We start from the raw sequence: 19,811 nt of genomic DNA, 5'->3' as shown, positions 1-19,811 counted from the left end.
TGCATTAGGCCTTGTTTCACTTTTGTATAAAGGAAATAACGCTGTTGATAAACCCTGCATTTCAGACCACTTTGTAGCCTACTATCCTTTCTATATGCCTATTTTAAGACTTTTTTATTTTTTTATTTTTTTTAAATAGGTTTTTATTTGAGAACTAAATGCTTGAGCCCACATGTTTGAATATTGACAAACTGGTGGCATGCCAGTAGCAAAATGGCAGCAAGTGAAATTTATTTATTTATTTTTCTCCAGGATTTTCAGGATTTTAAATTACCAACTCAATCAGCTCTTGAAGCTTAAAATACTAATATAAAAACAAAGTGGGACAATAAAATAAAATAAACCGTACAGCTGCAAATGACGGAGAAATGTTCAGATATTAATTCAGGAATTTTAACTACAAAGACACATTTGCAGCAACTACTGATTCAGTTAAATGTATGATTAAAATGTATGAAAGTGAAATCTAAAATCAATCAAACAAATGTGTCCTTAAATACGCACACTGCCCAGTTTCACAAAATGCATACAGTACCTACATAAGAAGAATTTGATCCCTAAATATGATACATTGTTGCGTTGTAACGACGTCACGCGGACTCGGGTGCCGCCCCGCGGTAATGTTCCCTCTAGTCTGAATCCAGAGGCATGGTGGTGTCACCCGCTGTGAAACGCTTAGCACACAAGGTTACGAAACAGACGCCATCTTGGCTCAACTGTAAGTTGCTAGCGTGGGAATCTCACGCCACTTCAGCGTAGCTTGAGCCAAAATGTCACACCCTTGCTGCAGTTCGTAGTAACCTTCTCCACTAAACCTTTGGGGGAGGGATATACGAGAGCTGTCGCGCAAACTACTTCTTCCTACACTTCTGTGGAGCACAGGAAAATGGCCTAGCTGTTCCTGGAGATTTCCTGCAGATGTCAAAGACGTTTTCGCTGGCTTTATATGACGCGAAGTGTGTTGGATTGTACCCGTGGAGTTACATGGCTGAATCGTGCGTGAAGATGATGATAACGATGATGATGATGATGGGGATTCCACCGGTGAGTAAACGATTAACCCACAAACTGTTATTCGCTTATGACATCTGTGGTGTGTTTACTGTAGAAACCCAACGAATGCAGCATTTAATACTACTTAGGAGATTGAAGACGGATCATGTGCGAGATGTAAACTGACTCTTTAACGCGTGTTTCGTGCCAAAGATTAATTTAGACTCGCGCATTTTTATCTTGTGTTCACATTTAAAGCCTCTGACTGCTTGTGAAGCGTGCAAAAATAGCTGGTAAGCAGGTAAGTAAACGCATGCATTATTTGACAGGCTAATGTTAGTTAGCTAAAGATAATAGAGTCTTTAGAGACTGCAGAATGAACTTCAGTACTCTGTTATAGGCTACATGCGACTGTTGTTTGGTTTAATAATATCATATTACGGTAGCGAGGAGCTTTCGAGTAATTATTGATGAGGTAACACTTTATAACAATTAACATTAACATAAGTTATACATACTGCTTAACTACTGAGGTGGTATTGCAAAAACGAATACACGAATCAACACTTCTAACCCTCTCTAATATAGATTATATGACACTTAACTGAGTGATAAGCAGTTCAAAGTTTTTATAAAGTGTTAACTATTCGTAGTAATCAACCACAGGTTTTATAGAGAGCTTGTGTCTGTTTTGGGATGCTTTGGGAATATAGTTTAGCATGGCCAACTGTCAAGAACCCATACTAAAAATCGTTTATGTGGAGATTTGACTTTTTTTCGTGGTAGGGCGGGAGTATATAACGTTAGTCATTAAGGGTTTGGTTCTTGCTTTGCACAGTGAATCAACACTTGCAATGCAGAAGTTAAAGTTACTCATTCAGCTTTCTAATGTGTGACTTAAACACTTGTTTTGAGATGCACTTGGGAAGAGAGGAAATTATGCAGTGGAAGCTTTTGAAATCCAGTGACAGGTTGACAGACTCCTGCTTCCTTCAGCAACAGATAGTCCTGTAGTTGGCCCTGCTGTCCTAGACATCTGAGCTACTTCTAATGCCCTTTCTTATAAATATGACACTGACGTGGGAACAAAGGCTAGTTCCAATGCTGTTTCATTCTTCTTCTTTAAGAGCTAGATGAAAGTAAAATCCTGTAGTAGAAAGTAGAAACCTCTACTGTGATGTTCAAATTGTGAGAGACACTGGCAGCTGTGAGCTCTAGTTTTCCCTAGCTTTTGGAGCATCGCTGTATTTTCCTTACTTCATGCAGCTTTTATGTTCAGGATGACTGATAAGCAAAGCATGGGTGAAAGTGACAGCGAAACCATGCCTGGAGTGTGGAAGCAATGAAACTGAGCTTCACGTCAACAGTCTTAGCGGCACAGTGTGCTGCAGAAAAATGCTTTGCACAATGAACAATAACAGGAAGAAAGTGAGTAAAAACTACAGTGAGATATCTCAACATTCCAGAGTCTTGCAAAAAAGTGATCAAGTCCAAACTGAACTAGTCACATGACACAAAATAGATTTTACTGGGAATACAGGGAGTGCTGATGTGTAATGTGGTAATATTGCATGTTTAAACCCAAGAAGCCTTCAGTATTAGCCTGGCTTAACGTCAGACCTCGTCTCATCGAGACGTGGTCTGGGAACCACATGTTCATTTTCTCGTATTTGAGGCGTGGTTTACGAATGCCCAGAGCCGTTTATTGGGCGCTACGAATGTCTATCAAATGCGCCTGTACGTAGCTCATAGCCAATCGTTTCAATTATACCAGATGACGTATGTAGAGCGACAGAAATTCGACGAGGAAGAAGACTAAATAAACTTGCGTTCTAAACTACTTAGAACACTATCTAAGGCTGCATCGAAAGGCAACTTCGCGTCTGATGCCATGTTGGATCCATAGATATAAATAAACTGCTTCGGTGTGTCTCATAGACGTCATCATCGTCTTGCTGCTCCCTCCCCGTTCTGTGATTGGTTCCCTTTTTGAGGGGAAAATCTGGTCCATGGTGTCCGCGCTGCGTGCAAGGCAGCATGGGGAAACCCAGGCTACTTCAGTATCGTGATGTGAATTTTTAAGGCCTCTAAATTATTAACATGATCCAAACTTTGCTGAAAAACCTGTTGAAAACAATATTCTATGTGCCTTTTGCCCTCTGATTGATGGTTCATACTTTTGTAGCAAGTAAAATACCTTTTAGGCCCAACTCCCAAATAGCACCCTAAACAATCTCGGTCTTCCTATGAGTCTGCAGTTTTGCGACGCAATGCTGCTTTGACTGTCTGGTAGAAGTCTGCTGCGGAGCTCGCTTCAGTGCACACATTGACCACAAAAGGGGGCACTCGCGAGTAGGTTTGAGTATCGTTTGAATTTTACAGATTTTGATTCCACTTTCATTAAAATTGACCATAGGCCTATGTCACACTTCCTGCTTCCGGAGCGCGGAGTAGGGATTCAGAACTTCCGGTCAACGGTATTTCTCCATAAGGATTTAGATTATCAGCCATAATGTCTAAACCATCCGAAGTAGACTGACCAGGAGCTATGAGGTTGTGAAACGAAGGTTTTTGCTCCTGTAGAAGCTATAAGTTCGTATGAAATCAACCTTGTTTTAGGAAAAACATGCTTTATCCGCGATCTTATGAAAAAAAACTACACTACCCACAATCCTAAGCGTAGCAGCAACGTCTGCTGATTGGCCCAACTCGCTGTTACCATAGAAACGTTTACCTAACTGGCGAACGGCCCGCAGCTGTTGTTGTAGTGCACCGGGTTGCTCTGCGTCAGGACGTAGACAGCCATAACTCAGCTTTCACGCTTTTCCACTTGAGAGTTTTCATTTACCATCCGAACCACATCGTCATATGTGACTTCAGGCAGGTTGCGGAGAGATTTGGTCCAGCTGTATCTATCGGACTCCGCCATTGTAAAGAACTAACCGGAAGAGCCGTATCCCTACTAAAAGACGTACTTCCGGTCTTCAATTTTTTCGTGATATAGGCCTATTGGCCGTCTATAGTATCATGTAGGCTATTTATATCAGGATAACCACAGGTAAAACCACACACACACATTGCACCTCACTACCATGATAAAATGTAAAGCTATAGGTCTATTTCTTATGAAAAACAGTAGCCTACATTTTTTTGTTTTACTATAAATAAATACAATTGCACAATACGATAGCTTAGCCTAAACGTAATTTAAATAGCTCTGAGCTTGAATTGAGAATGCAGATAAAATTAACCTTTATTAACGACAGTAATGTGCAAAAAACTACATTTTATAGGGAGAATTTAAATATTATACTATTATTAAATGTACCATTATTCTCTTATAGTAGGCTATCATACTGAACTGACTGACAGCTTCAGTGATTATAAAAGAAGCGTCTTTGCTTGTTTTCTTTGTAATTCAGTCACAATTTGAAGGATAGTTCAAATTATGTTTTTCAGGAGACTTTGTGACTTCCTACTTTTTCCATATAGTTGAAATGGCTAATAAAGTGATCCTCTGTCATCATCTACTGGTTATAATAGTACTTCGATATGTTGAGTATAACACGACCAAGGGAGCTATTTTGCAGAATATTATCATGATTGCAAATGTTACTATGATTTTATATATATTAGTTACTTACATTTCAGACACAATGTTGACTATTTTTGTTCTATTTCACCAAACAAAGATCACAAACAGCAGAACTAGCCTATTGCGCATTCTCAAAGCAACACTCAGCGGTGTTTTGTTACTGAAGGATTTAGCATTTTGAACGAATTGGTTGAATGAATGACTCAATGACTAATTCATTAAATGACTTGCCGCCACCTACTGGTGGTTTAGTTTCATATTTAAAAGTTTCATTGCATTTTTTCCAACATTTCTTATGATTATTCAAAAATGTATTTAAAACATGACATTATTTATTGCAGTTGTAATTTTGCAGTGTAGATTATTTCATTTGATTGGTAACAGCCCTATAGTGTCTTATTATTATAATTTAATTTATTGATCAAATGCAAGAATTTGACATGAAAGATGGCACATACATTTAATAAGGTTAAAAAATGGGCCTTTATAAAGGAAAATAACGCCCAGGGGTAAATGTCAAACATACGCAGATTTAAGTAAAGCTGATAGAACACTGATGAAAATATTGCTTCAGAATAATTTGTTTACACCACCAAAATTCTTCCCCCCAGGGGCAAGTAACTTTTGTTTTCGGACAAATGAATGACTGATTTACTTGTCTGAAGGATAAGCACATGACAAGGCTTAATGTCGAGGCCTGCATGAAGAGCAAGACCTACAAAACTGTGTAAGAAAGTGTGGGATATGTTGGATCTCTCTCCTAACGGCTTAGTTATGTAACAACACTTTATTTCTGATGTGAACCTATTTCTGTTTTCAAAAACTAAATGCATACTAAATGTACTAAATGTATAAATGAAAAAGTTATATCAGTGGAGCCACATGTTGCTTAAATGTTATTCCATATTTGGTAATTCCAAAAGGATTGCAAATTGCTTTAAATGTCTGGGTTTAATATCATATTACTCAGTTTACAGGTGAAAAATACAACACCTTAGATGACTCTGACTGTGCATGTATTATTTAGAGAATCTACCAAGTAAGTAAATCTTGATCAGGCATGGCCCCTGGTTTCTTGGTCGCAACCAGCTTGTCTCCAAATACATTTTTATGTTTATAGTTGCTTTAAAAAGCAATTCAAACATGCAAAGTTTAACTGTGTGCACTATACATTCAGTCTATAGTGGATTATGCAGTGCTCCTTGAACTTTGACAATTAGCTGTGAGTGTGAAAACAAAGCTCTTTGTATTTCAGCAGGGGTGGAGTCACAGTGCGGTTTAATGGAAACTTTGTTTTCTAAAGGGTTTGTTTCTGCACTGCCAGTTATCTATAGCAACGGTTGCAGATTGTAATTAAAGACTTGCATTTGTACAAGCACAACCCATATAGTCGGTTGTAGATGCTTTGGGGATTTTACTCCTGATGCAAAGAGTTTGTTTGGCTGGCTTTAAAATATTGCATTATATCGTGTAGGCTACGTTTGTACAGTGGTGGCCAAAATTTTTAGAACGGTAAGATTTTTTTAACGTTTTAAAAGAAGACTCTTCTGCTCACCAAGTCTTCATTTATTTGATCCAAAATACAGCAAAAACGGTAATATTGTGAAATATTTTTACAATTTAAAATAACTGTTTTCTATTTGAATACATTTTAAAATGCAATTTATTTCTGTGTTGGTAAAACTGAATTTTCAGCATCATTACTATTTTCACTGGTATTGGTACCGAATACTGAAATTTTGGTACTGTGACAACACTTCTTTCTTTTATAGTTACTTTCCTCTTTATTACCATTTTATTTAGTAATGTTTTCTGGTCTAAAGCAATATCATATGCAATTCTAACACAGCAGAAAAGAGAGCAAATGCATAATCAGGGGTCTTGTTCCCCAACCTCACTTAAGCAGTTTGCGTGACTGGTGTTTCTTATTCCCCTCCTCCGTGTCATCTTAGCTTTGTGCTGACAGTGTGGCAAAGCATGCATCTTTAACTAAGTGTAAAATGTGTCTAGTCTGCTACTTTCAGAGTCCTCTGCTTGGTGGAATATCTTTTCTCTGTCGTAATCCTCGGCACACTCATTCTAATGTGAGACCGGCCTTCACCGTTACCCACTATGACAGAGACGGCCTATCCACTGCAATGTAACGGAGGCAGCCACAACTTTGTGCTCCTGATTTTGTCCATCTTCAAAGCTCAGCAAATTATACTGGAAGTTGAAATGCTCTAATTTTAACAATATTAGGTTAACTGGTTAAGGGTATCAACATAAGGCATCCATTTAGCAAATGGCTGAATCAGACACGACAGGGAGAATTCAAACCAGTAGAGTTTTTATGTCATTAGTGAAATCTTATCATTCTGTTCTGTTGCAGGTTTGGCTGTCCAATGTGTGTGAGACTGGATGAGACAAAGGCTCTATCAGGAGCCTTTGTGCAGATTGACCTGCAGTTACTGAAGAGGACCTCTGGGCAGGTGCGAATTATTATTATTCTTGTACGTTTCTTGAATGTGATCTGAGTTTACTGATTGTTTCGAAGTTACATTTAGGCTATAGTTTATGAACTTATTTTCATACACCCACGCCACTCTGCTATCATTTCATGTGCACAGCAACTAACTCGGTCTTGTACTCTATGATGAATCGCTTGTTGTATTCCTCATTTCTAAGTAGCTTTGGGCAAAAGTGCCTGCTAAATTAAATGAGGGGAAAAAATATCTCTTAAGAGAGAGTGATCTTTAAAGGGTAAATACTTGCCATGATCTGTTGCTATCCCTAAGTTAGTAAAAGATGATGGCAAAGGTAATCCAAGTGTTAAAATAGGTGAAGATTTAATTTTAAATTTAAGTAAATATTTAATATCAGCCAATAAATAGCGAAAAAAATACATCAACCACTAGGGGTGTGACGAGACACTTATCTCACGAGATGAGACATGAGATTGGGTTCACGAGAACGAGACGAGACAAGATTTTTGCACTATATTGTATAGAAATCCTCAATGACAAGTCATGACTGGAAAAATAGTCTGCAGGTGCATTTTGAAATGTTTTAACTAATAATCTTGTAATGAATGTCATATCAGTTCTACTTTGAGTATGAATTATCAAATGCATTGAAAGACAACAATATACAAGCACTGTAAAAGGTTTTGCCACAAACTCAACCGAAGGAGAAAACAAACTGGCTTCTCTCCTGTATGGTTTGACACGAGTCTCTTCAGACCTTACTGTACATGAACAATGAGCTTCCAGAACTTCTGATTGAGGTTGTGTAAGTGACCACTGAAGGGTTGGGGTCGGAATCCCTTGCCTCTTCACCTCCTAATTGAATTCCTTTCCACAAATTTAACATAGAAATAAAAACAGTATAAATAACAGTTTTGTCTTAGTCTTATTAAGTGCAATCAATAAGTACAAGTGCAACCATAATCAAAGTACTCTCTCAGTATTCGAAGAGCAAACAGAGGCCAAAACAGACACCAGAGCCACAACTACACAGTCCAGAGATAGGTTTGATATTGGGAGACGGGCTATTTTGTGCGCATCAGGGAGCTTATGTTTTACTTTCACTTTCAAATTCGCGATCGCACGTACTCTGTGTATAGGGAGCGGCAATGCTGAGCGCAAATTCTGTACAAGATAAGACATTTATCAGACGCTTAGGCTCTGCTGCGCATCGGATCATCCGCCATCGTCACGCAATCAGTGAACTGTGATTCCTGCTGCACTGTGTGACTCGTGCTGGATGAGCAGAGTAGACATTTATAATAGTTTACAATGGTTTTTATATTTATAAAATCAGCAAAACGACAGTGGAAGCATGAAATGTGAATGGTGGCATATTCTATGCTAATTTCACCCTCACACCCCGTCCAGGCGATATCACGAGACAGCTTTTCACTCGATGAGAAATCGTCACATTTTATTCTTGCGAGATCTCGTGGCACAAGATCTCGTCACACCCCTATCAGTATCAACCACCAATCCAAACATTAATCATCAGTTACATAAAATCATCTACCTCAGCCTTTCAATTATATGGTGCCTATATATTGTGAATCATTGACATTTTCATGACATTTTATAGAGCATCACAAAATATCACTTTTTAATGAATCAGATCTACAACCAGACTCTGGAAGACTTTCACAGTTCACTGTACTTTTAAAAGGTTTTAATTTGTTAGCATTCTGTGTTCCTGTGCATGTGGAAAATATTATATTTATGTGCTTACAAAAAAGGCAACTTCCCTTTCAGGTTCACACATCACTTGGCAGGGTGGAGTTTCTTGACCCATGGAGAATTACTTCCAGGCTGAGGCCTTTAACCTGGACAAGGTGCTGGATGAGTTTGAACAGAATGAAGGTAAGAGAACTGCTAACTTACAAAACTTTGAAAGAATAAAGCAGGAGCTCTGACAGTCGTTCTGAGATGTTCTGAGGCCGTACAACAGGACAAAAGAAATTCTCCATCTCGGCACGTTTACATTATCTTCAGATAACCCACTTCGTCAGGTGAATTAGAGCACAGTGAACTGAACGCAGAGTAACACAGGTGCTTATATAAATAGAACAAATGTTTGGCACTGTCGAGCTGCTCACAGCATGGCTAGCACAAGCAGGTAACTGTGCTGGTGGCAGCAGTCTGTGGTGTAAATGGGGTCAACTGAATTAGCATTTCCCCTCAGGACTTCTGCCTCTCCCTGATTTTCCTGAACACTGTTTAATTGGTGTCACACAGTCAAGCACATGTAATTTACAAGGTTAAGCTTGTATGTGCGTTTTGAGTTATAGCAGGAAATTGCAATTAGTATTATTTTGATCACTGTTCTGGAACATGAAACAACAGCTCCTGGTGCACAGCCAAATAAAATTGACATTGGAATTTATTGATTGCTTTGTCCTGTATGTCACAAAGAACATTAAAAGCCACACAAACTTGGCTCACACAGAGCCACCCTCTCAGTGAAGCCATTGAACGGTGGAATGAATGTATATCCCCTCTCCGACACTAATCTTGACAGATTAATGGGGTGAAAGGAGACTTTAAACTATTAAACGGCCCCAGAACAAAGCTGAATAGTGAAGGAGAGCAATGCGAGTATGTGTCTGCTTGATCACGCTTTGATGTATGTAAGAGAGAGGGAATGCCTGCCCACATTCCAAAGCATTGATGTGTCAGTTTGACAGATGGATCCCAAGGCAATGACCAGATTGGCCCACTTCCTCAACATTTTCCAATCTAGCCTGACCTAATTTCTCAATTTATCTGTTTGTTTCAATCTTCTCAAAAAGGAAGCTAATGAGCTCTTTTTTCATCCTTTTAGATGAAACGGACACGCCGACTCTCTCTGATGCCAAGTGGACTCAGATTCTGGCTCCGCCATCACACCTCCTTTCCCTGAATCCAGCACTGACCCACTCTGACCTCAGCCCAAGGGACAGCCCTATCGGCTTCAAGCCGCTTCTGGATGCCCAGATGTCAGATGGCCCCTCTTTGGCTGAGGTCACCAGGTTGGAGGGGAAACAGGGGCTGGGGCAACAGCCAGAGGGCAGGAGCGAAGAACGGCCGGCAGATGTTCATAGTCCCCCTCTGCCCCAGCCCAACATTGGCAAGCTGGTGAGCACTGACGGGCAGTTGGCAGACTTGCCGGCCTCCAACAGCATGGTGCTGGAAAACGGCTTTCCAGCTAGTCCTGATCATAGTGGCTGGTCTGACGTCCTTCTGGCCAATGATGATGAGACAAGTCAAGCTGTTACAGATCAGCAAAGTGTTAACGATACTGGTCCCTGTGAGCTTAAGACGGAGCAGAATGGTACCGATGAGGGAAGTGGTGCTGGTCTTGATGAACTTGGGAATAGACCACCTGTTTTAAAGAATGGTGTTAAGATGGAGGCAATCAAACCTGAAGCTGGTTCACCTGTCCTTGAGGTCAGAATGAGGGACTGTAATCTGGTATTTCCAGAAGGAAGTCATCCCCAGAAAGGGGAAGCAGTATTGCACAGTTCGGTGAATGGTGGCGGAGAACTGGATTTTGAGAAGGAGAATCATGAGGGTGCTTTTCAGAATGGTGGACTGGTTGAGAATGAAAGTACAGGGAAAGATACTTTGGTGTTAAATCAGGAAGAGAGAGTGAAAACAATAGAGAATGACCACAAAGAGATTCACAGAGACTCTGAATCATCAGGGGCGGAGAAGTCCCTGTCCAATGGTCTGATTGCAGACTTTGATGGAGATGCACACAGCCAGCCAGCGGTCCCTTCAAAGGAGGACTCTGTGACGGAGGAAAAAGAAATGGAGGAGAGCAAACAAGAGTGTTGTGATCCAGTTCGAGGACTGGAATCTGGCAGAACAGGCAAACTCAACAACAGCCGGCTGCAACCTGTCAGCGTTCCCTACGGTGGTGCCCGCCCAAAACAGCCTGTCAGTCTGAAGCTGCAGATTCCCCAGCCTCTCTCGAGTCAAGTTAAGAATGAATTTGGCTCTACTGGCAAGAACAAGAACCTGGAGCCGCAGAGTATGACAGGAGGCCTTGAGACGTCGAGTGGAGTAACCGAGTCTGGGGTTGTTCGAATGAATGGAGAGCATGGAGATGGCTCTTCTGGCTTACTCATCCCATCTGAGAGTCCAGACAATGATCTCCAGGCAGGCCAACAGGGAGCCTTCTCTAAGAAACCCTTTAGCTCCTTGGGGGAAGTGGCTCCTGTTTGGGTTCCTGACTCCCAAGCACCCATTTGCATGAAGTGCGAGGTCAAGTTCACTTTCACTAAAAGAAGACATCACTGTCGGGCATGTGGCAAGGTAAAGCTTTTTGTTCATTACTTGAGTGGTGTATTTTTTTTTTAACTTTATTTAAATCCTTAATCCAAGTATTTAACTAACAGGCTGTAACTTGTTTGTGGTATATTAAATCATGCTGGTTTTTGAGAATGGGTGTGATGTTACTTTTCTAAGCAATCAGGTTTATGTTAAACTTTGGCTCTTTTAACTTGGATCTTTTTCAGTTTAAATTTTTGGTTGCTAATAAAAATTCCCTAGCAACCACATAGCAACATGTTTAAAAACCTCTCATTACACTTTAATAACCGCATTGCACAGCGCTGACAACAGGACACAACATCCTTGCATTGTGGAGGTGAGTTTTGCATGGGCAAGCAGCATTCTTCAGAAATTAAAAATCAATTTAATATTGGCTTCTAACAAGTTGGAAGCTCAGGCAGAGAATACAAGTTTGTCTCACCTCCTGCAGACCAATCTGTTTTTACTTTGTCTCATGATGTTGTAACTATTTAACATAATGTTTTGATAGCCATAATAATCTAAGGCTGGCATCCACTAGAGTTTGAGGCAATTTTTATTTATAAGCTTCATTTGTTTTATTTGTCACACCCCTCTTCCATTCTTAATCAGTAAATGCGACAGACCCTCGAAAGAAGAGTTTGAGATTTCAGGAAAAGTAGTCGGTAAGTGTGACATCTTTGATCAGAATCAAGCTGTTCTGAGTCATCTAGAGGGATACTGGCTTACAATGAGAGAGCAGAATTTCAAGGAAGAATGGGTAATTGTCGGGCAGCTCTAAACCTGTGAAGCTGTCAAATTCCTTCAGGGAGAAATGTTTGTCTATGCAGCACTCATAAATAACTGCAAGACTGCTGGAATAATGTCTTAATTTCCCTTGGTGATAAACTGCTGCATCGTTGATGACATTTTCACAGATATGGGCTGGAAAGAACAACTGAAAAGAATTCAGTGAAAATGAAATGTAGCTGTGGTGCAAAATGGTTTAATCTGACAGAACTGAGATGTGTTCTAGACCATGTCCTCATCCTGAGAACTGGTTCATGAGTCATGGCTGGTCTGGTTCATATGGTTTCTTTCCATTGTTTTATTATGTCTCATTTATTATGTATCATTTTCAGTATGGATTGTTTTTTATCAAAGCAAATGTTTTTGTGATGTGTGTCTGGCCAGGTGTTCTGTGCTGCTTGTTGTAGTCTGAAAAGCAGACTGATGTACATGGACAGGAAAGAAGCCAGGGTTTGTGTTACCTGCCACCGTGCAATCATGAATGGTGAGTGATATGAAACTCGTAGGAAAAGTTATAAATTTCCCTCTATAGACTGGGAGTTTTTGACCTCAAATTTTCCTATTTTGAGTTCTGGTTAAATTATACCCTTTAAAAAAAATGGTACTAATGTACTGTAGTTTTCATTAATACATAATCTTTATGGTCAATTTTTCAGAGTTCAATTGAAGCCTTTGTTTTACGTAGGTCGGAGAGGGGTTTTGATATTTTCTGAGTCTTTAAGGATTATAAAGAACAGAATAACATTGTTTCCAAGTAGCTTTATGCAGAAATTAACCAGTTAACACTTGAAATTAGGGTTTTACTATGTGTATAACCAGATTCTTTGAACTCACTCATTAGCTCAAGCATGGGAGAACATGGGAGGTGGTTGCAACCAGAGCCCAAATCCCAACAACCCAGCTGAGTACTGCTCCACAATTCCTCCTCTGCAGCAAGCCCAGGCATCAGGAGCACTCAGCACCCCACCACCAACTGTCATGGTGCCTGTTGGTGTCCTTAAACAACCAGGGTCTGAAGGTAAAGTCTGTAGGATATTGGCAAGGTAAAACGTTGTTAATTTGTGGATTGCGGATTTTTTAAAAACTTTTCAGCAGTGTTCAAATTGTGTCAGGGCTCTTTGGGGGTCCCCAACCCCTAAACTTCATTCTAGGTCTGTTTGGTGGGAGCTTCACTTATACTAACCCAGTGGTTTCCAACCCTGCTCCTGGAGTGCCTCCAACACTGCACATTTTTGATGTCCCTCTTATCTAACACACATATTTGAGGTCTTGGAGCTGATGAGTTGAATCAGGTGTGTTTGATTAGGGAGACATCTAAAATGTGCAGTGTTTGGGTACTCCAGGACCAGGATTAGGAATCACTGCCCCAACCTTATCGTGCTGCTGTCATTTCCTAAACTTCTGTCATCATTGACTCACCCTCATGTTGTCCCAAATCTGCATAAATTTCTTTATTTTGTTGAACTTAAAAGAAAATATTTTAAGAAATGTCTCTCTCTGAATTTTGTGTCTATACAATGGAAGGCAATGGTCACCAAACTCTTTAGGGCTGTCACGATATCAGGTTTTTACTACATGAAAATAGTGGCCAAAGGATTTCACAATAACAATAATCTTGCGTAACAATAATTCACATTGCGTGCTTGTCTTCCTTTTTTTGTTTTATTGTGCACTATTGCCACCTAGCAATTAATTTTTTTTTTAAAATATCATGGTTATCGTTAATACCAGTATAATGCGACACTCCTAGTTACCAATATTCTTCAAATATCTTCTTTTGTGTTTCACAGAACAGATTTGAAACAACATGAGTGTGAGTAAATGAGGACAGAATTTAAATTTTTATGTGAACTCTCCCATTAACACAGAGATAACATACTATCTTGAGCACTTTACAGGTGCATAGAACCTTCCGTCACAGCAAATCAATTTCAGATAATTTATTGAAAATTGGATTTAAAAAAATCACATTATGTCAGAGCAATAATTTGACCATTTTTTGTTTGTTCTTATATGTGACACTTCCCTTTAACTCTACTCTGGATTTGAACACTGCTTTTCAGGCTGTTTATCATTTAAAGTCCAGAGTTAGCTGTTCTTAAGCCTCACCGTGTGCATGTACTTCCAGGTTCTCTTCCTCGAGAGCAAAGAAGGGTTTGGTTTGCTGACGGTATTCTACCCAACGGGGAAGCTACAGACTCTTCTAAAGGGCCGCCGGCAAACCCCAACCCCTCACAGCCTGTGGCAGCGCCCCAATACTCAAACAAATCCTCAGGAGCCAATGCTTCTGAGGTGACAATTTACTTTGTTCCATTCAAGTTCGATAAACTGTTTCAATGCATCTCTAATATGGAGTTTTCTTCAGGCATAGGCTCATTTCCGATCATTGTGCTTATCCTGAGACAGTCATGTTATGTTGCAGTCATAAATTTGTGTTTTTTCCGCTGCTGTAGACGGCCCGTGCCACTGGAGCCCCGACCGCCAGCCCTGTGGGCAGCTCTCTCAGTCTGATCCCAGAGGACGGACTTCCTCCCATCCTCATCTCCACAGGCATTAAAGGAGGTACGGGAGGCCACATCACAGGTGCTTGCCCATCCTCACCATTCAGTTGTCTCCACTATTGGTGCTTGTTTGTGCATGTCCGTGTGCATGTATCTGTGTTTCTGCTTCTGTCTCCACCACTCATGCTAAGGGAGGGCTTTCATTGGGTTGGTTCCTCATCTGGGTTGTACCATGAGAGGAAAGTGTCTGTCATGGATCAGTCTGTTGCTAGTTACAGTAATGATATTGTTTGCCTTGTCTGCAGACTATGCTGTGGAGGAAAGACCTGCTGAGATTGTGCTGATGCAGCAGCTTGAGGAGGGCGGCCCTGATCCCCTTGTGTTTGTCCTCAATGCCAACCTACTGGCCATGGTCAAACTGGTCAATTGTAAGTGAGCTATTCCTCGCTAGATATTTACTATGGTTTAGATTTAGTATTAAAATGGGGAGGGGGGGATTCTCAGTCATGTGTGTTTCATCAACTATGGGCATGTTTGGCCCAGTAGACATTTCTCATTATTAGCAATGTTGAAAACGCTTGTCCTGCTTAATGTTTTTTTGGAAACCGTGATATATTTTTGTTAATTTTTTTAGGAAAGTTCAAAAGAACAGCATGTTTTTGAAATAGAAGTCGATTCCCATGAGCCATAACAGTCATTTGTGCCATCTTTGTGTGAAGATGTAAATAGGAAGTGCTGGTATATGACAACAAAGGGTATGCATGCCGTGGGCCAGGCAGAGGTTGTATTGCTTCTGCAGTGCCTCCCTGATGAGAAAACCATTCCCAAGGACGTCTTCAACCACTTCATCCAGCTGTATCGGGAGGCTCTCGCAGGTAAACTGATACGCCTCCACCAGGGGGCCCGTACTGGTAAACTGATCCAGACAAAATGAGAGCGCGGCCTACATAGATAAAATTAGACCTTTCTGCCAGGAGGCCCTTAAAGGTAAAATTAGGCTGCTGGCCCCAATGGCATTGAGGATCCACTTCAGCAGAAATTGTTTTCCAGACACAATCCTTGTCACCCAGTCATACTTCAGGTCAATAGGTTCAGCCTCAAAACAGTTCCCTTGTCTTCTTACTCTGAAAGCATTCCTTGTTAGCCTAATGTAGGATGTGTGCCAGAAGTGTGGTGACCAATTCAGACGTGTTCAGTGAAAGAATGTTATCTGACTGGCCAGATTCAGTGTCCATCAGCTTACGTACATAAGGGGCTTTCGCACAGGGTAATTCTAGGAACTAGCCACCTTTATTTTGACGGCGCTGAGAATGCCAGCCAGAGCCACACAGTGCTCGCATTCTCCATGTTCATTAGTTTAACGATCTGTCTTAACAGTCCTGTCTAAAACGTTATTAGATATAACTGTTATACATAGAAAGTAGCCAGTATATGAAAAGGTGTCAGCGTATGCCGTGTGGTTGATGTCCAGTGTTGCTAGCTGAGCAGAAATGCATATTCATGTTTCTCTTGGTCCCTTCAAAGTAGCATTGGATGTTCTCCTCAGCATAAAGGTTCATCTAGTTCATCAAAGAGGTCCATCTATCACTTTTTTCCATGGTCACAGAGTTAGTTTGTGGAGTAAATATATAGGCTATAATCTGTGTGTTTACTCAGCTTTAAAAATGGCGGGTGCTTGTCGTTTCGCGTGTGTTCGGCCAATCAGCGTACACTAACGTCACTGGTAGTTCCTATAGTGCTAGTTTAGACCCTACTCTGAAGTAGGAGCTAAATTAGTTCCTCCAAAAGGAGTTCCTAGAACTAAAAATGTTCTTAGTTCCTGCGGTGCGAACATGCCAGAAAACGGGTACTTCCACCAATAGTTCTAGGAACTATGAAAAGGTTCCTCCGGTGCGAAAGCCCCTATAATGGCTAATTTGAGAAAGTCTTGTGAGCTTTTTTTGTCCTTTTGAAGTGAAACATTATGAGCTGTAGTCAGTAGTACTGTTCTAAAACCTAGTAAGCTTCATAAATGTGAAGTCTTATATGCCATTGTTCTGCAAATTTTCATGGTTTCGTGGTTTCATTTTAAACAGGAATCCATGCAATCAGAAATTTCGTTTCCCAAACTGATTCCGCATCAGGCTCAAATTGGTCATGTGAATTTGCAGCTTTGACTAATTGAAACATGTTTGTGTGAGCTGTGCTTCATACATCGCTGCACGATTGACAATGGAGCATTTTTGCCTGCGAAATTTCTCAGAAGTTTTTCTAATGTGACTAGACCTTAACACAGGCAGCAGTTCTGAATGCCACACAAATGTAGTACTAGATTAGCACATGTTGCTAAGCTAATGACATTGTTCATGATACACTAATAAGCATAAAAATATTGACTGCCTATTTGTAATTAGGTGCAACTATTCTTTTATTGAATAAAATATATTAATAATTGACATTTCATTACAGTTTGCCCACCATCTTGAATGTATTTTTGTTTTGTTTTTCTCCCCATTTTCTTTGCACTGCTCTCTGGGTAGATATTATTGTCTGATAAATGATATATACAAAACTGATTTTTAATTATATTTTATTTCTACTTTTTGATATAATAACATTAGACTACAACAGCTCGAACATATTAAATTTATGAATTTTTTAACAACATTGGGTTACACTTTATTTTAAGGCAGGGGTGCCCAATCCTGCTCCTGTCGATCGACTGTCCTGCACAGTTCATCTCCAACCCTAATCAAACACACCTGAAGCAACCAATTAAGGTCTTCAGGATCACTTGAAAATTAAAGTCAGGTGTGTTTGATTAGGGTTGGAGATGAACTGTGCACCCCTGTTTTAAGGTGTCCGTGTTACGGTGTAATTATACATTTAAGTACCGAGTAATAATAATGAACCTCATGTACTTACTATATGGTTAAGGTTAGGATGAGGGTTTGGTTTTGGGTTAATTACAATTATGGATGATTTATATTACTATAGTAACTAACTAAATGTAACACCTGTAACAAAGACACTGTAAAATATAATATTACCCAGCATTAGTGTTATTGTTTATGGTATTTACATTTCTGCAAACGTGTTTAGCGATCTAAACGTTTTATTTTTGCCTTTTTTCTAAGTAGAAATTGCTTAAGCATGAAAATAAAGTGGTTGAGCCTGATCTAATCCCACACTTCCTTCTGTGCAGGAAATGTGTTAAGTCACCTGGGCCACTCCTTCTTCACTCAGAGCTTCCTGGGCAGCAAGGAGCACGGCGGCTTCCTTTACATCAGCCCCAGCTTCCAGACACTGCAGGACCTGCCGTTGCCTAACCCGCCCTACCTCTTTGGCATCCTGGTGCAGAAGTGGGAGACCCCCTGGGCCAAGGTCTTTCCCATCCGACTCATGCTCCGACTAGGGGCGGAATACCGATGTGAGTTTGTGGTTTGATGTTGAATTTGAGTTGAACCTTGTTTAATGGTTTAGCCTTATCGGACGTTGAAAGATCCGGATTGTTCCTGACGTTTTTATTGTATCTTTGACCTCTTGACATGGAGACGTGTACACTTACAGAATCGTGAGAATGCAAGGCCCCTTTCTGATGCCTGTATAAGAGCTGTTTAGGAAACCACAATGCAGAAAATGTCTTTTTCTGTGCTCTCTTCTCACGCAGAGTTTTCTCTGCAATAATTCGTAAGCACTGCCTCCTGTGGAGATGGAATATATTATCATTGTGTTTCTCAACTCATGATTCCTCATCCATGACATGCAAGCATTCTCACATTTAGAAGCACCATGTACGGTTCTAGTCTCATGTTTAACCGGGGTGTGTGAGGACTTGGTAAGCACACAGGCCCCCGATTTAACATTAAAGTAATTGCATAATTACATAAAAGGGGCCTCTGAGTCATTTGGAGTGTGAAGGAGCTTATTGTGAGCTGCTGATTTGAATAGCGTGACTTGTTGTGGTAGCCTGGCGTGTTCTTATCGTGCACTTGTGTTGCAGTCTACCCCTGCCCACTGTTTAGTGTTCGCTTTAGAAAACCTCTTTTTGGAGAAACTGGTCATACCATCATGAACTTGCTGGCAGTAAGTATTCTTATTTAACTTCTTCTTCTGCATTTAGCACATGCCTTACTGTCAATATGAACCCATGTCAAGTCATCTGATGGCGTTTGAATTTTCCCACATCTACAGGACTTCAGAAATTACCAGTACACATTGCCGGTGGTCAAGGGGCTGGTGGTGGACATGGAAGTGAGGAAGACGTGCCTCAAGATACCGAGCAACCGTTACAATGAGGTGAACAAAGAAAGAAACTTCTTTTTGGTTGTTGTATGGCAACAAATTTCCAATAGAGTTCATGGAAAAATGTATTTGGAATTTATGTGGAACAGCATGAGTAACAGCGAGCGTAGCAGATTCATGACAAATGTCCCATGAAACAATTGAAGCATTGACAACAGCTTGTCTTCTGTGTCCTCCGTGACCTAAATACCAAAAGTTGGAGACTTTTGGTATTTAGCTTGTGTTTGAAAAGCGTTTTACGGAGCAGAACTTGTAGTGGCAGACCTTTGACATAGCAGGGATTATTTAAAGCCTTGGTTGCCTTGTGTCTTACTCTCTGCTTTCTTTAAAAGCTGTCATTCACTCATCTAGGACTTATAAACCCTTAAAAACGTAATTAAGTTTTCGGATTATGCATAACTTTGGAAAGTCATGACAAGTTATCTTTCGGCTTTCTCTTTTCTCAGCTCATGAAGGCAATGAATAAGTCCAACGAGCATGTGCTGGCAATGGGCGCATGCTTCAACGAGCGGGCGGATTCCCATCTTGTCTGTGTTCAGAACGATGATGGTAACTACCAGACGCAGGCCATCAGTATTCATCACCAGCCTCGCAAAGGTGCGGCACGATTACCTGCATTTGCAAAAAGCCACACCCAAAGATTTTAAATAAATGCAGCCTTTGTGAGCATAAGAGACTTCTTTCAAAAATAAAAAATACTACTAAATAATATTTTTGAACGGTAGTGTACGGCAATGTAATGGATTATTTTTTTAAAAGATGACATCGAATTAATCATGATATGTTGATTAATGAAAGTACTTTGAAAAAGAGTTCTGTTTCTTTTAAAAGTGAATGAGTAATATTGCATGA

General features: G+C 40.3%; 1 protein-coding gene across 3 annotated transcripts in view; it reads left to right on the top strand.

Moving 5' to 3' along the window:
• The first annotated feature begins 662 nt into the window (after nt 1–662).
• The window catches only part of zfyve9a (zinc finger, FYVE domain containing 9a), a 26,318-nt gene continuing 7,169 nt past the window's right edge, over nt 663–19,811 (top strand). Inside the window, exons 1-14 of one of the 3 annotated variants that reach the window (XM_079875710.1) lie at nt 663–1,044; nt 6,960–7,059; nt 8,845–8,952; nt 9,914–11,388; nt 12,559–12,658; nt 13,016–13,192; nt 14,303–14,466; nt 14,628–14,736; nt 14,981–15,103; nt 15,395–15,550; nt 17,860–18,084; nt 18,658–18,740; nt 18,849–18,953; nt 19,406–19,556. In XM_079875710.1, the coding sequence (XP_079731836.1) occupies nt 8,883–8,952; nt 9,914–11,388; nt 12,559–12,658; nt 13,016–13,192; nt 14,303–14,466; nt 14,628–14,736; nt 14,981–15,103; nt 15,395–15,550; nt 17,860–18,084; nt 18,658–18,740; nt 18,849–18,953; nt 19,406–19,556 (2,938 nt within the window). In that variant the 5' untranslated portion in view covers nt 663–1,044; nt 6,960–7,059; nt 8,845–8,882. Of the gene's footprint in view, nt 1,045–1,276; nt 1,295–6,959; nt 7,060–8,844; nt 8,953–9,913; nt 11,389–12,558; nt 12,659–13,015; nt 13,193–14,302; nt 14,467–14,627; nt 14,758–14,980; nt 15,104–15,394; nt 15,551–17,859; nt 18,085–18,657; nt 18,741–18,848; nt 18,954–19,405; nt 19,557–19,811 lie in introns of those variants that run through there. The other 2 variants (XM_079875708.1, XM_079875709.1) reach the window with 2 other exon arrangements.

This window comes from Squalius cephalus (genome assembly GCF_949319135.1).
Source record: "Squalius cephalus genome assembly, chromosome: 7".
NCBI classification, from domain to species: domain Eukaryota; kingdom Metazoa; phylum Chordata; class Actinopteri; order Cypriniformes; family Leuciscidae; genus Squalius; species Squalius cephalus.
Note: the sequence above shows the minus strand (reverse complement) of the source record. Positions and strands in the feature narration are given on the sequence as shown.